The sequence below is a fragment of the Oncorhynchus tshawytscha genome, linkage group LG05 (assembly GCF_018296145.1).
Source record: "Oncorhynchus tshawytscha isolate Ot180627B linkage group LG05, Otsh_v2.0, whole genome shotgun sequence".
In the NCBI taxonomy this organism is placed as follows: Eukaryota; Metazoa; Chordata; class Actinopteri; order Salmoniformes; family Salmonidae; genus Oncorhynchus; species Oncorhynchus tshawytscha.
In genome coordinates this window covers 81,309,107-81,330,038 of record NC_056433.1, presented here as the reverse complement: position 1 = coordinate 81,330,038, position 20,932 = coordinate 81,309,107, and the positions used below count along the sequence as shown (strand labels likewise).

Sequence of the window (20,932 nt, the reverse complement as noted above, 5' to 3'; positions counted from 1 at the left end):
GTCTCCCTCTGTGGTGAATCTAACAGTCTGTCTCCTCTGTGGTGAATCTGGGTTCTCACGGTCTGACTCTGTGACTTTGGTACACGGGACCTTTTAAGTGTCTGTCTCCCTCTGTGGTGTAACAGTCTGTCTCCTCTGTGAATCTAAGTCTGTCTCACCCTCTGCAACAGGTGAATAGACAGTCTGTCTCCTCTGTGGTGTATGTCTGTCTCCCTCTGTGGTGAACTAACAGTCTGTCTCCCTCTTCAAATGCACTGTTTGTATCTCCTCTGTGGTGAAGATAACAGTCTGTCTACCCACTGTGGTGATGTCTGTCTCCCTCTGTGGTGAATCTAACAGTCTGTTCCCTCTGTGGTGAACAACGTCTGTCTTTTCTCTGTGGTGAATCTAACGGTCTGTCTCCCTCTGTTTGAATCTAACAGTCTGTCTCCCTCTGTGGTGTATGTCTGTCTCCCTCTGTGGTGAATCTAACAGTCTGTCTCCCTCTGTGGTGTATGTCTGTCTCCCTCTGTGGTGAATCTAACAGTCTGTCTCCCTCTGTGGTGAATCTAACAGTCTGTCTCCCTCTGTGGTGAATCTAACAGTCTGTCTCCCTCTGTGGTGTATGTCTGTCTCCCTCTGTGGTGAATCTAACGGTCTGTCTCCCTCTGTGGTGAATCTAGATGATATTCGTGACTACTTTGGGGTGAAGATAGCCATGTACTTCGCCTGGCTGGGGTTCTACACCACGTCTATGCTGTATCCTGCTGTCATCGGCTTCGTGCTCTGGGTTCTCACCGAGTCTGACCAGGTGACTTTTACACGGGACCTTTTCAAGTGTCCTGTCTGGAATGGGGTGTACCTGTACACCAAGCTGCCTCACACTCCAGCAACAGGAGATAGACTCCTGTCCTCTGGGTCAAGACAAGGCTTTACTTACAGCTTACTTTTCAAATGCACTGTTTGTATCTCATTTAGTACAGATACACAGAGACATACTCACTGTGATACACTCCAATCTGCTCTGAATTACAGTGTATTCCCTTCTTTAACAACGTTAGCCTTTTCTACTGGCTCACGGTGAGATATTGAACTGTGTTGACGTTTGAAAATGTAGCAACTGTGTTTCTAAGGTTCCTCAGATATGATGATCTCATGTCTTTTCATGGAATAGAAGGACCACCTGTGTATTCTCCTCTCTCCTCAGACGAGTCGTGATATCTGCTGTGTATTCTCCTCTCTCCTCAGACGAGTCGTGATATCTGCTGTGTATTCTCTCTCTTCAGACGAGTCGTGATATCTGCGGTGTATTCTCTCTCCTCAGACGAGTCGTGATATCTGCTGTGTATTCTCCTCTCCTCAGACGAGTCGTGATATCTGCTGTGTATTCTCCTCTCTTCTCAGAAGAGTCATGATATCTGCTGTGTATTCTCTCTCCTCAGACGAGTCGTGATATCTGCTGTGTATTCTCTCTCCTCAGACGAGTCGTGATATCTGCTGTGTATTCTCTCTCCTCAGACGAGTCGTGATATCTGCTGTGTATTCTCTCTTCTCAGACGAGTCGTGATATCTGCTGAGTATTCTCCTCTCTCCTCAGACGAGTCGTGATATCTGCTGTGTATTCTCTCTCCTCAGACGAGTCGTGATATCTGCTGTGTATTCTCTCTCCTCAGACGAGTCGTGATATCTGCTGTGTGGTGTTTGCACTGTTTAACGTGGTGTGGGCCACACTCTTCTTGGAGAGGTGGAAGAGAAGGGGGGCGGAGCTGGCCTATAAGTGGGGTACGCTGGACACTCCTAACGAGTCCCTAGAGGAACCACGGACGCAGTTTAGGGTGAGGACGACATGAGAACATTTCAACTCAATGTCTCAATATATTTTACAGAAGAAGATGACTAAAGGAAAACACAGAGCTACAATAAAAATTTTGGACAACAGGTGTAAACATTTTTCCTTCCTCTTCCCTTCCTGTTACTCCCTCCCTCTTTCCCCCCTCCACCTCTCTCCTCCATCTCTCACCTCTCTCCATGTCTCTCCACCTCTCTCCTCCATCTCTCACCTCTCTCATCTCTCTCCACCTCTCTCCTCCCTCCACCATCTCCCTCCACCTTTCTCCTCCCTCCACCTCTCTCCTCCATATCTCACCTCTCTCACCTCTCTCCACCTCTCTCCATGTCTCTCCACCTCTCTCCTCCCTCCACCATCTCCCTCCACCTCTCTCCTCCCTCCACCTCTCTCACCTCTCTCCACCTCTCTCCATGTCTCTCCACCTCTCTCCTCCCTCCACCATCTCCCTCCACCTCTCTCCTCCCTCCACCATCTCCCTCCACCTCTCTCCTCCCTCCACCTCTCTCCATGTCTCTCCACCTCTCTCCTCCCTCCACCATCTCCCTCCACCTCTCTCCTCCCTCCACCTCTCTCCATGTCTCTCCACCTCTCTCCTCCCTCCACCATCTCCCTCCACCTCTCGCCTCCCTCCGTCTCTCGCCTCCCTCCCTCCACCTCTCTCCTCCCTCCCTCCACCTCTCTCCATCTCTCTCCACCTCTCTCCTCCCTCCACCATCTCTTTCCACCTCTCTCCTCCCTCCACCATCGCCCTCCACCTCTCTCCTCCCTCCACCTCCCGCCTAACTCCCTCCATCTCTCGCCTCTCTCCCTCCACCTCTCTCCTCCCTCCCTCCACCTCTCTCCATCTCTCTCTACCTCTCTACTCGCTCCACCATCTCCCTCCACCTCTTTCCATCTCCCTCCAACCCTCTATATCTCCCTCCAACTCTCTCCTCCCTCTCTCCATCTCTCTCTACCTCTCTCCTCCCTCCACCATCTCCCTCCACCTCTTTCCATCTCCCTCCATCTCTCTCTACCTCTCTCCTCCCTCCACCATCTCCCTCCACCTCTTTCCATCTCCCTCCAACCCTCTATATCTCCCTCCAACTCTCTCCTCCCTCCCTATACCTCTCTCCATCTCTCTCTACCTCTCTCCTCCCTCCACCATCTCCCTCCTCCAACCCTCTATATCTCCCTCCAACTCTCTCCTCCCTCCCTACACCTCTCGCCATCTCTCTCTACCTCTCTCCTCCCTCCACCATCTCCCTCCTCCAACCCTCTATATCTCCCTCCAACTCTCTCCTCCCTCCCTACACCCTTTCTCTTCTCTTTCTCTCAACCTTTCTTCCCCCCCACTTTCCCTCTGCAGGGTGTGAAGCGGTGCAGCCCCATAACAGGCTGTGAGGAGTTTTACTACCCACCATGGAGGAGGAGGGTGTTCAGGTGGCTGGTCAGCCTGCCCATCTGCATCCTGTGTCTCTGCTTTGTGTTCCTGGCCATGCTCCTCTGCTTCGAACTGCAGGTCACTGAATGATCAACAGCTTTTAGTAACACTGTCAAATTTCCTTACTGGAGATGTACAGTTGAAGTCGGAAGTTTACATACACTTAGGCTGGAGTCATTAAAACTCATTTTCAACCACTCCACAAATGTCTTGTTAACAAACTATAGTTTTGTCAAGTCGGTTAGGACATCTACTTTGTGCATGACACAAGTTAATTTTCCAACAATTGTTTACAGACAGATTAGTTCACTTATCATTCACTCTATCACAATTCCAGTGGGTCAGAAGTTTACATACACTAAGTTGACTGTGCCTTTAAACAGCTTGGACAATTCCAGAAAATTATGTCATGGCTTTAGAAGCTTCTGATAGGCTAATTGACATCATTTGAGTCAATTGGAGGTGTATCTGTGGATGTATTTCAAGGCCTACCTTCAAACTCAGTGCCTTTTCACTTGACATCATGATACAATCAAAAGAAATTAGCCAAGACCTCAGAAAAGAAATTGTAGACATCCACAAGTCTGGTTAATCCTTGGGAGTAATTTCCAAATGCCTGAAGGTACCACGTTCATCTGTACAAACAATAGTATGCAAGTATAAACACCATGGGACCACGTAGCCGTAATACCGCTCAGGAAGGAGACGCGTTCTGTCTCTTAGAGATTAACGCACTTTGGTGTGAAAAGTGCACATCAATCCCAGAACAACAGCAAAGGACCTTGTGAAGATGCTGGAGGAAACAGGTACAAAAGTATCTATATCCACAGTAAAACGAGTCCTATATCGACATAACCTGAAAGGCTCAGCAAGGAAGAAGCCACTGCTCCAAAACTGCCATATAAAAGCCAGACTACGGTTTGCAACTGGGGACAAAGATCGTACTTTTTGGAGAAATGTCCTCTGGTCTGATGAAACAAAAATAGAACTGTTTAGCTATAATGACCATCGTTATGTTTGGAGGAAAAAGGGGGAGGCTTGCAAGCTGAAGAACACCATCCCAACCATGAAGCACGGGGGTGGCAGCATCATGGTGTGGGAGTGCTTTGCTTCAGGAGGGACTGGTGCACTTCACAAAATAGATGGCATCATGAGGCAGGAATATTATGTGAATATATTGAAGCAACATCTCAAGACATCAGTCAGGAAGTTAAAGCTTGGTCGCAAATGGGTCTTCCAAATGGACAATGACCCCAAGCATAATTCCAAAGTTGTGGTAAAATGGCTTAAGGACAACATAGTCAAGGTATTGGAGTGGTCATCACAAAGCCCTGACCTCAATCCTATAGAAAATTTGTGGGCAGAACTGAAAAAGCGTGTGTGAGCGAGGAGGCCTACAAACCTGACTCAGTTACACCAGCTCTGTCAGGAGGAATGGGCCAGAATTCACCCAACTTATTGTGGGGAGCTTGTGGAAGGCAACCCGAAACATTTGACCCAAGTTAAACAATTTAAAGGCAATGCTACCAAATACTAACTGAGTGTATGTAAACGTCTGACCCACTGGGAATGTGATGAAAGAAATAAAAGCTGAAATAAATCATTATCTCTACTATTATTCTGACATTTCACATTCTTAAAGTGGTTACTAGGATTAAATGTCAGGAATTGTGAAAAACTGAGTTTAAATGTATTTGTCTAAGGTAAACATCTGACTTCAACTGTACATTTCTTTTGATTCTGAATCGGTCATAAACATCTATTCCTTAGGATGGATGTGGTTCTTCTCAGTGCGTTCTATAGCTGTATGTAGCCACGTAATACAGAATAGTTAATATAATACATGTAATTGAAGCCATATTTTTATTTATTTTATTTAACCTTTATTTAACCAGGAAGGGCTCATTGAGATTGAAATCTCTTTTTCAAGAGCGCCCTGGCCAAGATAGGCAGCACCAAGTCGTTACAAAAAAAATACAGACAGACAACATGAAAAACTATAAGTAATCTAGTAAAAACCATTGAATTCACAAGAGTATAAAACAGCAAATTAAAAACATTGACAGGTCAGGGAATCAGCCTCAAAATCCTTCATCAGTGATTTAAAAACATCAATCGGGACAAGTTCTTCCAGTTTAAAAGTATTTTGTAAGGCGTTCCAAGACGATGGCACAGAGCACATATAAGCTCTTTTACCAAATTCAGTTCGGACATTTGAACAGTTAGCAGGGTAAAGCCCAGCGAATGAAGATAGTACCCACCACATTTCTGAACAATAAAAATGCACGAATAAAAAGTAAACCCAAAAAGGCTTTGTAAATAAAAGTATACCAGTGACTGAGCCTACGAGTGACTAGAGAAGGCCAGCCAACCCTGGTATAAAGTGCAGTGGTGCTTAAGGGTTTTGCAGTTTAAAATAAATCTCAAAGTGCCATGGTAAAGAGTGTCAATTGATCTCAAACACTGAGTGGAAGCATTCATATATAAAATATCCCCATAGTCTAGTAAAGGCACAAATGTAGCTGATACTAGTCTCCTTCTGGCTTCAAAAGAAAAACAGGCCTTATTCCTAAAATAAAATCCCAATTTCAGCTTCAATTCTTTTGTAAAGTTGTTGAATATGCAATTTAAAAGAGAGGCCGTCATCAATTAAAATTCCAAGATATTTATATGAGGTTACAACCTCAATCTCCTTGCCCTGACAGGTAGTAATAGGTGAAAAGTTCAGAGGTCTATTTCTTACAGTACCAGGCAAAATTGTAGAATAATAGTGAAGACATCAAAACCATGAAATAACACATACGAACCAAAAAGGGTTAAACAAATCAAAACACATTTTAGAGTTTAAATTATTTAAAGTAGCCACCCTTTCCTTGTGACAGCTTTGAACACTCTTGGAATTCTCTCAACCAGCTTCATGAGGAATGCTTTTCCAACAGTCTTGAAGGAGTTCCCACATATGCTGAGTGCTTGTTGACTGATTTTCCTTCACTCTACGGTCCAACTCATCCCAAACGATCTGAATTGGGTTTAGATCGGGTGACTGTGGAGGCCAGGTTATCTGATGCAGCACTCCATCACTCTCCTTCTTGGTCAAATATGCCTTACACAGCCTGGAGGTGTTTTTGGGTCATTGTCCTGTTGAAAAACAAGTGATAGTCCCACTAAGCGCTAACCAGATGGGATGTCGTATCACTGCAGAACGCTACGGTAGCCCTGCTGGTAAAGTGTTGCCTTGCATTCTAAATAAATCACTGACAGTGTCACCAGCAATGCACCCCCACACCTTCACACCTCCTCCTACATGCTTCACGGTGGGAACCACAAATGCGGAGATCATCCATTAATCTACTCTGCGTCTCACAATGACACTGCGGTTGGAACCAAAACTCTCAAATTTGCACTCATCAGACCAAAGGACTGATTTCCTTGCTCGTGTTTCTTGGCCCAAGTTAGTCTCTTCTTATTATTGGTGTCCTTTTAGTAGTAGTTTCTTTGCAGCGATTCGACCATGAAGGCCTGATTCACGCAGTCTCCAGTTGATGTTGAGATGTGTCTGTTACTTGAACTATGTGAAGCATTTATTTGGGTTGCAATTTCTGAGGTGCAGTTCATTCTAATGAACTTATCCTCTGCAGTAGAGGTAACTCTGGGCCTTCCTGTCCTGTGGCGGTCCTCATGAGAGACAGTTTCATCATAGCACTTGATGGTTTTTGCGACTGCACTTGAAGAAACTTTCAAACTTCTTGACATTTTCTGTATTGACTGACCTTCATGTCTTAAATTAATGATGGACTGTTGTTCTCTTTGATTATTTGAGCTGTTCATGCCATAATATGGTATTTTACCAAATAGGGCTATCTTCTGTATACTGTACCACCCCTACCTTGTCACAACACAACTAATTGGTTCAAATGGATTAAGAAGGAAAGAAATTAAGCAAATGAACTTTTAACAAGGCACACCGGTTCATTGAAATGCATTCCAGGTGACTACCTCATGAAGCTGGTTGAGAGAATGCCAAGAGTGTGCAAAGCTGTCATCAAGGCAAAGTGTGGCTACTTTGAAGAAGCTCAAATATAAAATATATTTTGATTTGTTTACTACATGATTCCATATGTGTTATTTCAAAGTTGTGATGTATTCACTATTTTTCTACATTGTAGAAAATAGTAAAAATAAAGAAAAACCCTTGAATGAGTAGGTGTGTCCAAACTGTTGACTGGTACTGAATGTAGATTGACATTGTATGGACGGTAAAGGTTTGTAATGTGTGTAGTAAGTAAGAAAGTTGTTGTTGTTGTTATGGCGTTTGCAGGAGTTTGTTATGGGGATTAAAGAAGTACCTCGTCTGGCCCGGTTCATCCCTAAGATCATGCTGGCCATCACTGTGACTGCCTGTGACGAGGTGTACAGGAAGATAGCCTACTGGCTCAACGACATGGGTGAGAACAGGCACTCTTATCCCTTTCATACACAGACCAACATCCCACTATTTTACCATGCCTGCTTCTGTATACCAGGTGCTGGTGTATCTGAAAAGGGTAGGGGGTAAAAAAAACAACACCTATAAACCTACCGTGAATCCCAAACCAACCTCTCGCCCCTATCAACTCAGTCGTAGGGCCCTCCATTGTCACGTGCTGCCGACGAAACTCAGAGGGTGACTTCAAGAGTGGCGAGTGAGGAACAAATAAACCCCTCAACTTCGGGACACACTTGTGATGATGCAATTCATGTTTCTCATTTAAATAATAAAACAAGCATGAAATTAAAAATAGAAAATTCCCTGTGTTGTTTTACAAGATGTAATCCTCAGTAACATTTAATTTGGTATTTAATCTGTAACATGTGTCAAGCCTCGAAATCAGACACAAACAATTACAGGTGGCTCATAATTAGATCTTTTGTGTGAAATTGTGCAAACTCAAAAATAACGCGGTGCGTTATGGGATACCACTTCGCTCTGAAGCAGGCAGCGTTGCTGGCTCTGTGGAAGTGGCTATCGGAGGGTCTAATTAGCCCCTACACCCTTCGTAATTTTCACCCCCTCAGCTTTGGGACACTTGTGCATGTGGCAGAGGGGAAGGGGAATGGGCTAATAGAGGGCAGAGAGTCGAGGAGCAGTGGAATTTTTAAAAACTAATTCAGGTGATGATGATTATTGCTGTGAATTCTGACGTTATTTTTCTTCCCCCACAGAAAACTATAGACTCCAGAGTGCCTATGAGAAACATCTCATCATTAAATTGGTTCTTGTGAGTGCTGTCATCTTCCTTATTACATGGAAATTGGACTCACTTTTCACAAGACAAAGGATTGAAATACAGAATTGACACATTCCCACAGAGGTCTTTACCACTCGCATGTTTTCTTTCTGTACTCTCAGTTTCAGTTTGTAAACTCTTATCTCAGCCTTTTCTACATTGGATTCTACCTCAAAGACATGGAGCGTCTGAAAGAGGTAAGAGACTCTTAAATCACAACACGTTTCCACTCTTTCCAAATAGTTACCCAAACCGTGTTCACCTTCCTGGTCTTCCTTGCTTCATCCCTCCCTCCCCTTCACATGTTGCTCTCTCTTCGTTCTCTCTATTTTCCATCCTGTCTCTGTTGTGTGGTTCTGCGGTGCTGGTTCCGTGATGCTGGTCTTAGGTGTTGCTGGTGTTCTCTCTGGGACAGAGTCTTCTCAGACAGCTGAAGGACAATGTGCTGCCTTTTGTCTTCCTCAAGATCAGGCTGTTGGTCGTCACCATCCCCTGGGTCATCAAGGCCTCCTTCAGGTCCAAAGTACGACCTTGCCTGTGTGTCAAGGGTCAGGGGGTTAGAGGTCAAAGTCATCTCGACATTAGCTGCCCAGCGCCCAAATGCATGACCTTAGACCTTTAAACATCATGTGCCTTATTTGTGTAGAGTTGTAGACTGTTATTTTGTTGTGCTTGTAGTTTTAGCATCATTATTGTATGTATCTTTTGGCATTGCATAGAAAGCATTTCCATGTTCAGGTAGATGCAGGATGGCTAAATGTGTGTCTGTTGTAGGCTGTCTGCTGGCATTAACCTGCTAGTCCGATGTTTTTGTAAGAATTCCGTTGGTAACTTGTCACACACCCAGTTACCTACTATAGGAAGACGTGTATTACATGTGAATACTATGTGGATTTAAAAACACATATAGAATGTTCCACAGTTGGTTTTCCACTCTGCCTGTCTCTTTGTTAGTTGTGTTCATGATGGGACTTTGGAAGCGGTTGATATGTCTGTTAAGTAGTGTTCTGCTTTGGGTTTGTAGCATCTGGCTACCTTTGGATTTGAGCAGCTGTTCTATAAGGTTTGTGTCGGGAAAGTCATTTGCCTGGCACGTCAATCTGTTACTCTGTCCTTTTGTCCTTCTTCCTGTCACTCAGTCCTTCTTCCTGTCACTCTGTCCCTTTGTACTTCTTCCTGTCACTCAGTCCTTCTTCCTGTCCCTTTGTCCCTCTTCCTGTCACTCAGTCCTTCTTCCTGTCACTCTGTCCCTTTGTCCTTCTTCCTGTCACTCTGTCCTTCTTCCTGTCACTCTGTACTTCTTCCTGTCACTCAGTCCTTCTTCCTGTCACTCTGTCCTTCTTCCTGTCACTCAGTCCTTCTTCCTGTCACTCTGTCCTTCTTCCTGTCACTCTGTCCTTCTTCCTGTCACTCTGTCCTTCTTCCTGTCACTCTGTCCTTCTTCCTGTCACTCTGTCCTTCTTCCTGTCACTCTGTCCTTCTTCCTGTCACTCTGTCCTTCTTCCTGTCACTCAGTCCTTTTTCCTGTCACTCTGTCCCTTTGTACTTCTTCCTGTCACTCAGTCCTTCTTCCTGTCACTCTGTCCTTCTTCCCGTCACTCTGTCCTTTTTCCTGTCACTCTGTCCCTTTGTACTTCTTCCTGTCACTCAGTCCTTTTTCCTGTCACTCTGTCCCTTTGTACTTCTTCCTGTCACTCAGTCCTTTTTCCTGTCACTCTGTCCCTTTGTACTTCTTCCTGTCACTCAGTCCTTCTTCCTGTCACTCTGTCCTTCTTCCTGTCACTCAGTCCTTTTTCCTGTCACTCTGTCCCTTTGTACTTCTTCCTGTCACTCAGTCCTTCTTCCTGTCACTCAGTCCTTTTGTCCTTCTTCCTGTCACTCAGTCCTTCTTCCTGTCACTCTGTCCTTCTTCCTGTCACTCAGTCCTTCTTCCTGTCACTCTGTCCTTCTTCCTGTCACTCAGTCCTTTTGTCCCTCTTCCTGTCACTCTGTCCTTCTTCCTGTCACTCTGTCCTTCTTCCTGTCACTCTGTCCTTCTTCCTGTCACTCAGTCCTTTTGTACTTCTTCCTGTCACTCTGTCCTTCTTCCTGTCACTCTGTCCTTCTTCCTGTCACTCAGTCCTTCTTCCTGTCACTCTGTCCTTCTTCCTGTCACTCAGTCCTTCTTCCTGTCACTCTGTCCTTCTTCCTGTCACTCAGTCCTTTTGTCCCTCTTCCTGTCACTCTGTCCTTCTTCCTGTCACTCAGTCCTTTTGTCCTTCTTCCTGTCACTCTGTCCTTCTTCCTGTCACTCTGTCCTTCTTCCTGTCACTCAGTCCTTCTTCCTGTCACTCTGTCCTTCTTCCTGTCACTCAGTCCTTTTGTCCCTCTTCCTGTCACTCTGTCCTTCTTCCTGTCACTCAGTCCTTTTGTCCTTCTTCCTGTCACTCTGTCCTTCTTCCTGTCACTCTGTCCTTCTTCCTGTCACTCAGTCCTTCTTCCTGTCACTCAGTCCTTCTTCCTGTCACTCTGTCCTTCTTCCTGTCACTCAGTCCTTTTGTCCCTCTTCCCGTCACTCTGTCCTTCTTCCTGTCACTCAGTCCTTTTGTCCTTCTTCCTGTCACTCTGTCCTTCTTCCTGTCACTCAGTCCTTCTTCCTGTCACTCTGTTCTTCTTCCTGTCACTCAGTCCTTTTGTCCCTCTTCCTGTCACTCTGTCCTTCTTCCTGTCACTCTGTCCTTCTTCCTGTCACTCAGTCCTTCTTCCTGTCACTCAGTCCTTTTGTCCTTCTTCCTGTCACTCTGTCCTTCTTCCTGTCACTCTGTCCTTCTTCCTGTCACTCAGTCCTTCTTCCTGTCGCTCTGTACTTCTTCCTGTCACTCTGTCCTTCTTCCTGTCAGTCTGTCCTTCTTCCTGACACTCAGTCCTTTTGTCCTTCTTCCTGTCACTCTGTTCTTCTTCCTGTCACTCTGTTCTTCTTCCTGTCACTCTGTTCTTCTTCCTGTCACTCTGTCCTTCTTCCTGTCACTCTGTCCTTCTTCCTGTCACTCTGTTCTTCTTCCTGTCACTCTGTTCTTCTTCCTGTCACTCAGTCCTTTTGTCCCTCTTCCTGTCACTCTGTCCTTCTTCCTGTCACTCAGTCCTTTTGTCCTCCTTCCTGTCACTCTGTCCTTCTTCCTGTCACTCTGTCTTTTTGTCCTTCTTCCTGTCACTCAGTCCTTTTGTCCTTCTTCCTGTCACTCAGTCCATCTCTAATAACTGTGGCCTTGTGTGTTTATAGTTTATTCATTTCTCTGTGTTTATAGATTTCTGAAAACCCAAAATGTTCCAGGATATGTTTTTATGCCTCACTTTCTGTTTGTGTTAAGGAACATACTAATCATTTGTTGTCATTGGTGTAAACTGATGATTGATGACTGATGACTGAGGACTGTCTGTCAATATGCTATGTGTGGTTTGTGCTTTGACTTGGTCATGGTTTGCAGTGAAATGACAATATGTGTGTGTCTCTGTGTCCTAGGTCTCAACTCAGTGGTAGTCATGATAGTGGTAGTCATGATAGTGGTAGTCATGATAGTGGTAGTCATGATAGTGGTAGTCATGGTAGCGGTAGTCATGGTAGTGGTAGTCATGGTAGCGGTAGTCATGGTAGTGGTAGTCATGATCGTGGTAGTCATGATAGTGGTAGTCATGGTAGTGGTAGTCATGGTAGTGGTAGTCATGGTAGCGGTAGTCATGGTAGTGGTAGTCATGATAGTGGTAGTCATGGTAGTGGTAGTCATGGTAGTGGTAGTCATGATAGTGGTAGTCATGATAGCGGTAGTCATGATAGCGGTAGTCATGATAGCGGTAGTCATGGTAGTGGTAGTCATGATAGTGGTAGTCATGATAGTGGTAGTCATGGTAGTGGTAGTCAAGGTAGTGGTAGTCATGGTAGTGGTAGTCAAGGTAGTGGTAGTCATGGTAGTGGTAGTTTTGCATGTCATGGTTTTGATGTTACACATTGGACCAGGCAGTAGATCCAGAGCAGCGTGTGTATTTGAATGGGAGTGAACTGCTTGCGGTTTAGATATACAATTGTTTTCAGTCCATTGCGTTTAGTACTGAGTGAATATTTTATTTTTGCAAAGGAATTATCTTTCTTGATTTTGTACAACTTTATTTGTTTACTGTGGTGCCCTAATGATTACTTATTAATTATCGAAATCGCTATGCATGGTATTAAACCCTGTGACAGATCCTGACATCCCTGACCTTTAACCCTTGATCCTGTCCTCTATTTCCTGTTTGTGTCAGATGCTGGCCACCCTGCTGATCATCCGCCATTTTGTCCAGAACGTGAAGGAGGTGATGCAGCCTTACCTGTACGAGCGCCACAAGCTGGGCGAGCTCACCCTGCGCAGCGTCTGGGATCTGCTCCTCTCAGCCCTGCTCAAGTACTGCAGGCTGGCCGCAGGAAAGCCCCAGGCTTCACCCACCGACCAGGCCATGCCGGGCCCTGGCCTGAGGGGAACCAGACCCGGGGTGGGACAGCCTGACCGCAGGTAATGCTGACACAACAGCTTGTATTCACCCATGAATACGTAACACAAGAGCTTCCTTTTTCAGACATGTTTCCTTGAGTGTAGTCAAGCCTATGTTTTGATTTGTTTGAGGTTGTGTGACACGTTCACATTATTACATGGCTAACCCAATACAATAGTGTTATAGATAGTATATGATTATATGACTACAGGCAAACCTTTCCTCTGTTCTGCAGGGAGAAGAAGTGTCTGAACGGGGGATGTGGGGTGCCTGAAGAGGAGGAGGGAGAGAGGGAGGAGGGGGACAGTGGGAGGTTCAGTGAGGGAGAGAATGAGGAATCGTCTGAGAGTCTGATAGACTGTGGCCTCAAGCTGAGGAAAGTCAGCTTCATAGAGAGGGGGGACAGGAAGTCAACTGGAGGGGGCTGCATCCCCACAATGGAGGACAGTTTCTTGGAGGACGGCAGCCCCACTATGGTGGAGAAGGGGATGGATCCGGCATCGGTGTTCGAGACATATGATGATGACGATGACAATGGCGTCACTGAGACAAAGGACACGGGAGTTTCGGCCAATGAGAGTATGGCGGCTGCCCCGCTGCCTTCTGGGCCAGAGAGCACGGTGACGGTGCGTCATCGCAGAAGGCAGAGGAGTTTGGAGAGGGCAGACTCTAAAACCAAGCGGGAGTCATGGATCGACCCGCCAGAGGAGCAGGAGAGTACGAGTCTGGCACAGGCTGAGATGGAAAGCTGCATGCAGACATATGAGGTAGGAAGACAGCACACACACAGATGAGCAGGCTCACTCACTATGTGACCTATGTCAACAATGCCAACTCTAAATAAACAATTACATCGTCCCATATGACACCAACTAGAGGGGTAACCATCCCTCTGTAGATCTATTTCCATTTTCATACTGAATCATGTAGCTGGGCATGTGTTCCTGTTACCATGGCCCGAGATTTACCCCATGCTCTCTCAGCCAAACTCATGCCTCTGTCCATCCATATGATACTACAATATATCCTGCCTAGAGTCCTTCACAAACTCTCATTTGATCCCTGAAGTGATTTGAGCTCTAAGCTGTTGATTGGTATCTGAGATGGCATGGATTGGTTTTGAGGTTACCTCTGGGAAAATACTTCTACTTATTCTATTGACTGCTGTGCTAACTTGAATGTAATTACTGTGTAAATCAAATCCAATTGTATTGGTCACATACACATATTTAGCAGATGTTATTGAAGGTGTAGCGAAATGTAGTAGTTTCTTGCTCCAACAGTGCAGTAGTATCTAACAAGTAATATCTAACAAGTTCACAACAATACACACAAATCTAAAGTAAAGTAATGGAATTAAGAATATATAAATATTTGGACGAGCAATGTCAGAGCGGCATAGACTAAAATACAGTAGAATAGAATAGAATACAGTATAGACATACAGTATGAGATGAGTAATGCAAAATATGTAAATATTATTAAAGTGACTAGTGTTCCATTATTAAAGTGGCCAGTGATTTCAAATATATGTATATAGGGCAGCAGCCTCTGCTAGTGATGGCTATTTAGCAGTCTGATGGCCTTGAGCTAGAAGCTGTTTTTCAGTCTCTCGGTCCCAGCTTTGATGCACCTGTACTGACCTCGCCTTCTGGATGATAACGGGGTGAACAGGCAGTGGCTCGGGTGGTTTCTGTCCTTGATGATCTTTTTGGCCTTCCTGTGACATCGGGAGCTGTAGGTGTCCTGGAGGGCAGGTAGTTTGCCCCCGGTGATGCTTTGGGCAGACGGTGGGGTTTGCGGTTGCGGGTGGTGCAGTTGCCATACCAGGCGGTGATACAGCCTGACAGGATGCTCTCAATTGTGCATCTGTCAAAGTTTGTGAGGGTTTTAGGTGCCAAGACAATTTTTGCCAATCTTGGCCAGGTCGCAGTTGTAAATGAGAACTTGTTCTCAACTAGCCTACCTGATTAAATAAAGGTGAAATAAAATAAATAAATAGAGGCGCTGTTGCGCCTTCTTCACCACACTGTCTGTGTGGGTGGACCATTTCAGTTTGTCAGTGACGTGTGCACCGAGGAACTTTAAGCTTTCCACCTTCTCCACTGTGGTCCCGTCGATGTGGATAGGGGGGTGCTCCCTCTGCTGTTTCCTGAAGTCCACGATCAGCTCTTTTGTTTTGTTGATGTTGAGTGAGAGATTATTTTCCTGGCACCACACACCCAGGGCCCTCACCTCCTCCCTGTAAGCTGTCTCGTCATTGTTGATAATCAGGCCTACTACTGTTGTGTGGTCTGCAAACTTGATGATTGAGTTGGAGGCGTGCTTGGCCACGCAGTCATGGGTGAACAGGGAGTACAGGAGGGGGCTGAGCACGCATCCTTGTGAACACACACCCATGTGTTGAGGATCAGCGAAGTGGAGGTGTTGTTTCCTGCCTTCACCACCAGGGGGCGGCCCATCAGGAAGTCCAGGACCCAGTTGCATAGGGCGCAGTTCAAACCCAGATCCTTGACTAGTTAGTCTCTCAAAGCACTTCATGATGACAGAAGTGAGTGCTACAGGACGAGAATCATTTATTTCAGTTACCTTAGCTTTCTTGGGTACAGGAACAATGGTGTATATCTTGAAGCATGTGGGGACAGCAGACTGAGATAGGGAGAGATCGAATATGTCCGTAAACACTCCAGCCAGCTGGTCTGCGCATGCCCCGAGGACGCGGCTAGGGATGCCGTCTGGGCCGTCCGCCTTGTGAGGGTTAACACGGTTAAATGTCTTCACTCACGTCGGCCACGGAGAAGGAGAGCCCACAGTCCTTGGTAGCGGGCCGCATCGGTGGCACTGTGTTATCCTCAAAGCAGGCGAAGGTGTTTAGCCTGTCCTGAAGCAAGACGTCAGTGTCCGCACGTGGATGGTTTTCCATTTGTAGTCCGTGATTGTCTGTAGACCCTACCACATACGTCTCATAGAAAATAGTATTTATTTAATACCACCAAGAACTGTAAATACATTGTATCTGTGTCAACTGGCAGTACCACTGAACCATAAAAAAGGGACATTTACGTTAGGGGTTCTCTTGACGTCACTGTGCGAAGTTATCCATGAGTAGCTAGCTTCCCATACATGTGCAATTACAGTGCCCGTCAAAAGTTTGTACACACATACTCATTCAAGGGTTGATCTTTCTTATTTACTATTTTCTACATTAGAAATAGTGAAGACATCAGAACTATGAAATAACACATATGGAATCATGTAGTAACCAAAAAAGCATTAAACAAAACAAATCATTTTTTGAACGGGATTATCATCTATCCATGTCACAGACAGTGCTGACTATCCCTTGTGTTTTTTGTCCCTTCCAGGACACCTTCCAGGACTACCAGGAGATGTTTGTCCAGTTCGGCTACGTAGTTCTCTTCTCCTCAGCCTTCCCCCTGGCGGCCATGTGTGCCCTCATCAACAACATCATCGAGATCCGCAGCGACGCCTTCAAACTCTGTACCGGCCTGCAGAGACCCTTCGGCAAGAGAGTGGAGAGCATCGGACAGTGGCAGGTATGACTGAGGTACAGGTAGCAATGAAGGAGAGGTATGACTGAGGGACAGGTAGGACTGAAGGAGAGGTATGACTGAGGGACAGGTAGGACTGAGGTACAGGTATGACTGAGGTACAGGTAGGACTGAAGGAGAGGTATGACTTAGGGACAGGTAGGACTGAGGTACAGATGAGATTGAGGGACAGGCAGGATTGAGGGACAGGCAGGACTGAGGGACAGGCAGGACTGAGGGACAGGTATGACTGGGGGACAGATGAGATTGAGGGACAGGCAGGATTGAGGGACAGGCAGGTCTGAGGGACAGGTAGGACCTAGGAAAAGGCAGGACTGAGGGACAGATGAGATTGAGGGACAGGCAGGACTGAGGGACAGATGAGACTGAGGGACAGGTAGGACTGATTGACAGATGTGACTGAGGGACAGGTAGGACTGAGGGACAGATGTGACTGAGGGACAGGTATGACTGAGGGACAGATGAGATTGAGGGACAGGCAGGATTGAGGGACAGGCAGCACTGAGGGACAGGTAGGACCTAGGGACAGGCAGGACTGAGGGACAGGTAGGACCTAGGAAAAGGCAGGACTGAGGGACAGGTATGACTGAGGGACAGATGATATTGAGGCACAGACAGGATTGAGGGACAGGCAGCACTGAGGGACAGGTAGGACCTAGGGACAGGCAGGACTGAGGGACAGGTAGGACCTAGGGAAAGGCAGGACTGAGGGACATATTGGTCAGTCAGAGGGGTGGGAATGGGAAACTGGTTATGCAAGCTCACAGAATGCACAGGCTGTTGTTGTAGCCCAGCACTACTATTCAATAAACAGAGACGTGTCCTTTCATAAAGCCTAATCGTGGAGTTGGGTAAGCTTTATAGGCATGATGTTCTGTGTACATACAGTAAACCTGTCTGTGGTGTGTGTGTCTCTCTGCAGACGGCGATGGAGGCCATGGGTCTGATCGCCATCATAGTCAACTGTTACCTGATTGGTCAGTGTGGTCAGCTGCAGCGCCTCTTCCCCTGGCTCAGCCCCGAGATGGCCATCATCTCCATTGTCATCCTTGAGGTTTTTTATTTTATTTTTTTATTTCACCTTTATTTAACCAGGTAGGCTAGTTGAGAACAAGTTCTCATTTGCAACTGCGACCTGGCCAAGATAAAGCATAGCAGTGTGAGCAGACAACACAGAGTTACACATGGAATAAACAATTAACAAGTCAATAACACAGTAGAAAACAAAGGGGGGAGTCTATATACAATGTGTGCAAAAGGCATGAGGAGGTAGGCGAATAATTACAATTTTGCAGATTAACACTGGAGTGATAAATGATCAGATGGTCATGTACAGGTAGAGATATTGGTGTGCAAAAGAGCAGAAAAGTAAATAAATAAAAACAGTATGGGGATGAGGTAGGTGAAAATGGGTGGGCTATTTACCAATAGACTATGTACAGCTGCAGCGATCGGTTAGCTGCTCAGATAGCTGATGTTTGAAGTTGGTGAGGGAGATAAAAGTCTCCAACTTCAGCGATTTTTGCAATTCGTTCCAGTCACAGGCAGCAGAATACTGGAACGAAAGGCGGCCAAATGAGGTGTTGGCTTTAGGGATGATCAGTGAGATACACCTGCTGGAGCGCGTGCTACAGATGGGTGTTGCCATCGTGACCAGTGAACTGAGATAAGGCGGAGCTTTACCTAGCATGGACTTGTAGATGACCTGGAGCCAGTGGGTCTGGCGACGAATATGTAACGAGGGCCAGCCGACTAGAGCATACAAGTCGCAGTGGTGGGTGGTATAAGGTGCTTTAGTGACAAAACGGATGGCACTGTGATAGACTGCATCCAGTTTGCTGAGTAGAGTGTTGGAAGCCATTTTGTAGATGACATCGCCGAAGTCGAGGATCGGTAGGATAGTCAGTTTTACTAGGGTAAGCTTGGCGGCGTGAGTGAAGGAGGCTTTGTTGCGGAATAGAAAGCCGACTCTTGATTTGATTTTCGATTGGAGATGTTTGATATGAGTCTGGAAGGAGAGTTTGCAGTCTAGCCAGACACCTAGGTACTTATAGATGTCCACATATTCAAGGTCGGAACCATCCAGGGTGGTGATGCTAGTCGGGCATGCGGGTGCAGGCAGCGATCGGTTGAAAAGCATGCATTTGGTTTTACTAGCGTTTAAGAGCAGTTGGAGGCCACGGAAGGAGTGTTGTATGGCATTGAAGCTTGTTTGGAGGTTAGATAGCACAGTGTCCAATGACGGGCCGAAAGTATATAGAATGGTGTCGTCTGCGTAGAGGTGGATCAGGGAATCGCCCGCAGCAAGAGCAACATCATTGATATATACAGAGAAAAGAGTCGGCCCGAGAATTGAACCCTGTGGCACCCCCATAGAGACTGCCAGAGGACCGGAGAAGCATGCCCTCCGATTTGACACACTGAACTCTGTCTGCAAAGTAATTGGTGAACCAGGCAAGGCAGTCATCCGAAAAACCGAGGCTACTGAGTCTGCCGATAAGAATATGGTGATTGACAGAGTCGAAAGCCTTGGCAAGGTCAATGAAGACGGCTGCACAGTACTGTCTTTTATCGATGGTGGTTATGATATCGTTTAGTACCTTGAGTGTGGCTGAGGTGCACCCGTGACCGGCTCGGAAACCAGATTGCACAGCGGAGAAGGTACGGTGGGATTCGAGATGGTCAGTGACCTGTTTGTTGACTTGGCTTTCGAAGACCTTAGATAGGCAGGGCAGGATGGATATAGGTCTGTAACAGTTTGGGTCCAGGGTGTCTCCCCTTTGAAGAGGGGGATGACTGCGGCAGCTTTCCAATCCTTGGGGATCTCAGACGATATGAAAGAGAGGTTGAACAGGCTGGTAATAGGGGTTGCGACAATGGCGGCGGATAGTTTCAGAAATAGGGGGTCCAGATTGTCAAGCCCAGCTGATTTGTACGGGTCCAGGTTTTGCAGCTCTTTCAGAACATCTGCTATCTGGATTTGGGTAAAGGAGAACCTGGAGAGGCTTGGGCGAGGAGCTGCCGGGGGGGCGGAGCTGTTGGCCGAGGTTGGAGTTGCCAGGCGGAAGGCATGGCCAGCCGTTGAGAAATGCTTATTGAAGTTTTCGATAATCATGGATTTATCGGTGATGACCGTGTTACCTAGCCTCAGTGCAGTGGGCTGCTGGGAGGAGGTGCTCTTGTTCTCCATGGACTTCACAGTGTCCCAGAACTTTTTGGAGTTGGAGCTACAGGATGCAAACTTCTGCCTGAAGAAGCTGGCCTTAGCTTTCCTGACTGACTGCGTGTATTGGTTCCGGACTTCCCTGAACAGTTGCATATCACGGGGACTATTCGATGCTATTGCAGTCCGCCACAGGATGTTTTTGTGCTGGTCGAGGGCAGTCAGGTCTGGGGTGAACCAAGGACTGTATCTGTTCTTAGTTCTGCATTTTTTGAACGGAGCATGCTTATCTAAAATGGTGAGGAAGTTACTGTTAAAGAATGACCAAGCATCCTCAACTGACGGGATGAGGTCAATGTCCTTCCAGGATACCCGGGCCAGGTCGATTAGAAAGGCCTGCTCACAGAAGTGTTTTAGGGAGCGTTTGACAGTGATGAGGGGTGGTCGTTTGACTGCGGCTCCGTAGCGGATACAGGCAATGAGGCAGTGATCGCTGAGATCCTGGTTGAAGACAGCGGAGGTGTATTTGGAGGGCCAGTTGGTCAGGATGAAGTCTATGAGGGTGCCCTTGTTTACAGAGTTAGGGTTGTACCTGGTGGGTTCCTTGATGATTTGTGTGAGATTGAGGGCATCTAGCTTAGATTGTAGGACTGGCGGGGTGTTAAGCATATCCCAGTTTAGGTCACCTAACAGAACAAACTCTGAGGCTAGATGGGGGCGATCAATTCACAAATGGTGTCCAGGGCACAGCTGGGAGCTGAGGGGGTCGGTAGCAGGCGGCAACAGTGAGAGACTTATTTCTGGAGAGAGTAATTTTCAAAATTAGTAGTTCGAACTGTTTGGGTATGGACCTGGAAAGTATGACATTACTTTGCAGGCTATCTCTGCAGTAGACTGCAACTCCTCCCCCTTTGGCAGTTCTATCTTGACGGAAGATGTTATAGTTGGGTATGGAAATCTCTGAATTTTTGGTGGCCTTCCTGAGCCAGGATTCAGACACAGCAAGGACATCAGGGTTAGCAGAGTGTGCGAGAGCAGTGAGTAAAACAAACTTAGGGAGGAGGCTTCTGATGTTGACATGCATGAAACCAAGGCTTTTTCGATCACAGAAGTCAACAAATGAGGGTGCCTGGGGACATGCAGGGCCTGGGTTTACCTCCACATCACCCGCGGAAC

At 46.5% G+C, this 20,932-nt stretch overlaps 1 protein-coding gene across 1 annotated transcript in view; it reads left to right on the top strand.

Moving 5' to 3' along the window:
* Positions 1-20,932, top strand: part of ano8b (anoctamin 8b) — a 103,673-nt gene that overhangs the window by 69,096 nt on the left and 13,645 nt on the right. The window contains exons 7-16 of the mRNA XM_042322727.1: positions 663-790; positions 1,653-1,814; positions 3,177-3,329; positions 7,570-7,696; positions 8,454-8,509; positions 8,641-8,715; positions 12,794-13,041; positions 13,257-13,788; positions 16,387-16,578; positions 17,516-17,647. Coding sequence (XP_042178661.1) covers positions 663-790; positions 1,653-1,814; positions 3,177-3,329; positions 7,570-7,696; positions 8,454-8,509; positions 8,641-8,715; positions 12,794-13,041; positions 13,257-13,788; positions 16,387-16,578; positions 17,516-17,647 — 1,805 coding nt within the window. The remainder of the gene's footprint in view (positions 1-662; positions 791-1,652; positions 1,815-3,176; positions 3,330-7,569; positions 7,697-8,453; positions 8,510-8,640; positions 8,716-12,793; positions 13,042-13,256; positions 13,789-16,386; positions 16,579-17,515; positions 17,648-20,932) is intronic.